This window comes from Mirounga leonina, unplaced genomic scaffold, assembly GCF_011800145.1.
Source record: "Mirounga leonina isolate KUSES-001 unplaced genomic scaffold, KU_Mleo_1.0 Mir_173, whole genome shotgun sequence".
NCBI classification, from domain to species: Eukaryota; Metazoa; Chordata; class Mammalia; order Carnivora; family Phocidae; genus Mirounga; species Mirounga leonina.
In genome coordinates, this window is record NW_023270447.1 from 291,798 (window position 1) to 295,283 (window position 3,486).

The 3,486-nt window shown below is 43.0% G+C and overlaps 1 protein-coding gene across 1 annotated transcript; it reads left to right on the forward strand.

The window, feature by feature from the left end:
- Positions 1 to 6: 6 nt before the first annotated feature.
- Positions 7 to 2,479, forward strand: LOC118018984 (periphilin-1-like). Its single transcript, XM_035017741.1, has 3 exons — positions 7 to 82; positions 1,566 to 1,892; positions 2,411 to 2,479. The coding sequence occupies exons 2-3, from the start codon at positions 1,569 to 1,571 to the stop codon at positions 2,435 to 2,437; spliced, it is 351 nt and encodes a 116-aa protein (XP_034873632.1). The 5' UTR covers positions 7 to 82; positions 1,566 to 1,568; the 3' UTR covers positions 2,438 to 2,479.
- Positions 2,480 to 3,486: the final 1,007 nt, after the last annotated feature.

The following is a 3,486-nucleotide window of genomic DNA, read 5'->3' on the forward strand; positions in this document are numbered from 1 at the left end:
TAGACCCTTACCCAGGGACCCCAACGCACTAGACGTTGACAATTGGCGCCCGAACAGGGACCCTGAAGGACGTACAGGAAGGGTGAGTAACTTAATTAAGTACAGGGTGATGGGACAAGAAACTTCTACTCCTTATGTTCGAATGCTGAAGCATTCACTTGCTGTCTATGGTATCACTGTCGCTTCTAATGATATTGAGCTGTGCTTGAAGGTGGTTCGGGAATGGAATCCTTGGTTTCCAGAGGAGGGAACTTTAGATTTAGATAATTGGCGGCGAGTTCGACATAATGTCGAGAAGGCAATGAGACAGGGAGAAAAAATTCCCGTGCGGTTTTGGTCTATTTGGTCGATTATTTTTACAGTGCTTAAAGCAATGGAGGACGACCGCACGGTCGAAGACTTCCATAAGGAGATGGCTCCTTCTATACAAGACCTCCCTTTAGATACGGATGAGAAAAGGGCGGTAGAGAAAGATACCTTTAAGCTTACTCCATCCCGTGAGCCTAGCGAGTGTGGTAATGAAGAACCAAAACCGAAAGTAAAATCGGATCCCGAGGTGGAGCGTGTGTGGAAGGTTTTTCAGCAGGTTATGGCTATGACGGAGGAGTCTAAGAAACCCTCTAGGAAGCCCTCTGCTCCGCCTTTGCCGTCTGTACCAGCTCTTTCTTCTAAAAATCCTTTCCTTTCTGCTGCTTTAGCTGAGCTTGATGCGCTAGAGGATAGCGATGATGAGGCTGGCGCAGGTAATTCTGTCTTTGCTTTTCCTGTTATCAGGCCTCCCCCAGTCCAGGGGGTGGCACAAGCACCATATTATGAAGGAATAGGTATAGAAGATATTGGTCGCTTGAAAAAGGCAGTGTCTTTATATGGACCTCAATCACATTATGTTAAGGAGCTAGTTAACGGTCTGGCTCGACATTATAATAATTTTTCTCCTGAGGACTGGAGGGTCCTCTGTCGGGCTCTTTTAAAGGAGCCTGAGTATCTGCAGTGGCAGATGTGGTTTTCTGTACTTTGTATGTATGTACATGTGGTAATAGATACATATTCTCAATTTATATGGGCCACAGCACAAAGTGGCGAAACTGCACAACATGTTATCACCCATCTCTTAGAAACTTTTGCTGTGATGGGTTTACCATCTATTATTAAAACAGATAATGGACCTGCATATAGCAGTAAAAAATTTCAAACTTTCTGTAAACAATATGGTATAATGCACAAAACAGGCATTGAGTATAATCCTCAAGGGCAAGCTATTGTAGAACGTGCGCATAGTACTTTAAAGTTGCAAATTAAAAAATTAAAAAGGAGGAAAAAGGATCATATCTTAGCATTCACTCAATCAAATGCACGTTCCATTTTGCAACAAGCTCTGTTCACATTAAATTTCTTGAATCTTCCGCAGGGAGATATCCTGTCCCGAGCAGAAAAACAGTTCATAGAGGGAGAGGTCGCTCCCCCTCCATTAAATGAACATATATGGTTTAGACCAACTGCAGATGCAGAATGGCAACCGGGGCTATTGCTTTATAGAGGGAAGGGTTATGCTTATGTCTCCACAGAGGATGGACGGACCTGTTCCTGGCTCCCTACGCGATGGATCCGGTCAAGGACCAATTCGAACGGCACTGTATCCCACCAGACGACGGATGGGGAATCCAGACCAAGATGAACTTCCGTTACAGGCCATGGCACATCTGAATTTGGGAGGACGACGTCGCCGTCGGCAGATATTTGCTACTGCTTTGCCGACTTGGGGACAAATTAAAAAGCTTAGTGGGGAAGGGCAAAAAATCCTGCAGCGAACAGGGAAGGCTTGTACGCCTGAAAATTTATTTTTGGCTATGTGTGCCTTGCTTACTGTATTATCCTCTGCCGAGGCGACAAATGTAAGCTATTGGGCCTATATACCTAATCCACCTATGATGGAACCTGCACCTTGGGGAAGTGCAGATATTCCTGTCTATACCTCCCCTGTGATACTTTCGCCTCCTTGGAAGAATCTTACTTATCTTAATCAGGATGATGGCACCTCATTTAATTTTTCATACAAAGGGGATGGTCCTTACATTTGTCTGGGCCCATCCCCGTGTGCCGAGATGGATTGGCAGAACTGGATCCTGCCGGGGAATAAGTCTAATGGATCCCGAACTCATTTACAAAGAGTTGAAGCATGGTCTCTTAACATGACATGGGGAAATGTTACATTTGCTGAATTCCCCTCATTTCCTGCCTGTCCTGATTTCACTTATATCGGACTGGCCTATAAACCATTTGTGTGGCAGGAATGTATTGGAAAATTCATGAAATTTTATAAGAATTTACTTATGTGGGGACCATATGGTCAATTTCTTCGGAATTGTTCCGAATGGAATAAGACATGTTGTGATTTGTCCTTATCCTACAGGATGCCACCACGGAACAAATGGAATGAATCAATGGTGAATCATCAGTTGATGGCCTGGGGAGATGGCGGCATCGCAGACCCTCGTATAGCACATCAGAAATTTCCTGACCATATCCAAACGCACTTATGGAAGATTGCAGCTGCGCTTAAGACTGTTAGATTTTACGAGGGAACCTTTTCTGGCACCGTGAATTCTGCATCGACTTATAAATTCACCTCATTTAAAGAGATAAATGTAACTGCATGCGTACCTTTACCATATCTATTTCTGATAGGGAATTTTAGCTTTGATAACGGTATTAACTGTACCAATTGTCGACTATATTCTTGCATTAATAGCTCTATAGAATTTGACTCCGAATATTCTCTTATGATTTTACAACAACGTTCTCATATTTGGCTTCCGGTAGATCTAGAACGACCATGGGCTCAAAATCCTGTAGATGTCTTAGTATTGGAGTTTTTTAAAAGGGTACTAAAGCGCACCAAACGTTTTCTCGGTATTGTTGTGGCAGTCATTTTAAGTTTAATCGCAGTCACCACTATAGCTACCGTTTCAGGCATAGCTTTACATACATCTTTGCAAACTAAGCATTTTGTGGAAGACTGGCACCATAACTCTCGGGATCTTTGGCTTTCACAAACCATGATCGATACTCGCTTACAAACACAAATAGATATCCTCAGACAGACGGTGAGCTGGTTAGGGAAAAAGGTTTTGACACTAGAAAGGCAAGTTTGGCTGCGTTGCGATTGGAATTCCACAACTTTTTGTGTTACCAATTTAAAATACAATGAGTCGCAGCACGAGTGGAGCATCATCCAAAGTTATTTAGAAGGTAATTCCTCAGCTACTGACATGATCAATAACCTACACACGAACATTCAGGAGGTATTTGGCAGACCATTTGAGACTGAAGATGCCGCTACGTTGGCCAATTTACTTCTTAAGCAACTTAAGGGACTAGATCCAAAAGGTATTATTCAAAGTTTGGGGCATACTGCTGGAGGAATGGGATTTGTATTGTTGATTGTTATCTTATGCTTTATGCTGTTGCATTTTTGCTATCTAAAGC

Bases quoted from the DNA above. Each gene is read 5' to 3' on its own strand.
- LOC118018984 (XM_035017741.1), top strand. From the start codon at position 1,569: ATGGACGGACCTGTTCCTGGCTCCCTACGCGATGGATCCGGTCAAGGA. The intron at 1,893-2,410 runs GTAAGCTATTGG...CTTATCCTACAG, and splicing joins CCTCTGCCGAGGCGACAAAT to GATGCCACCACGGAACAAAT.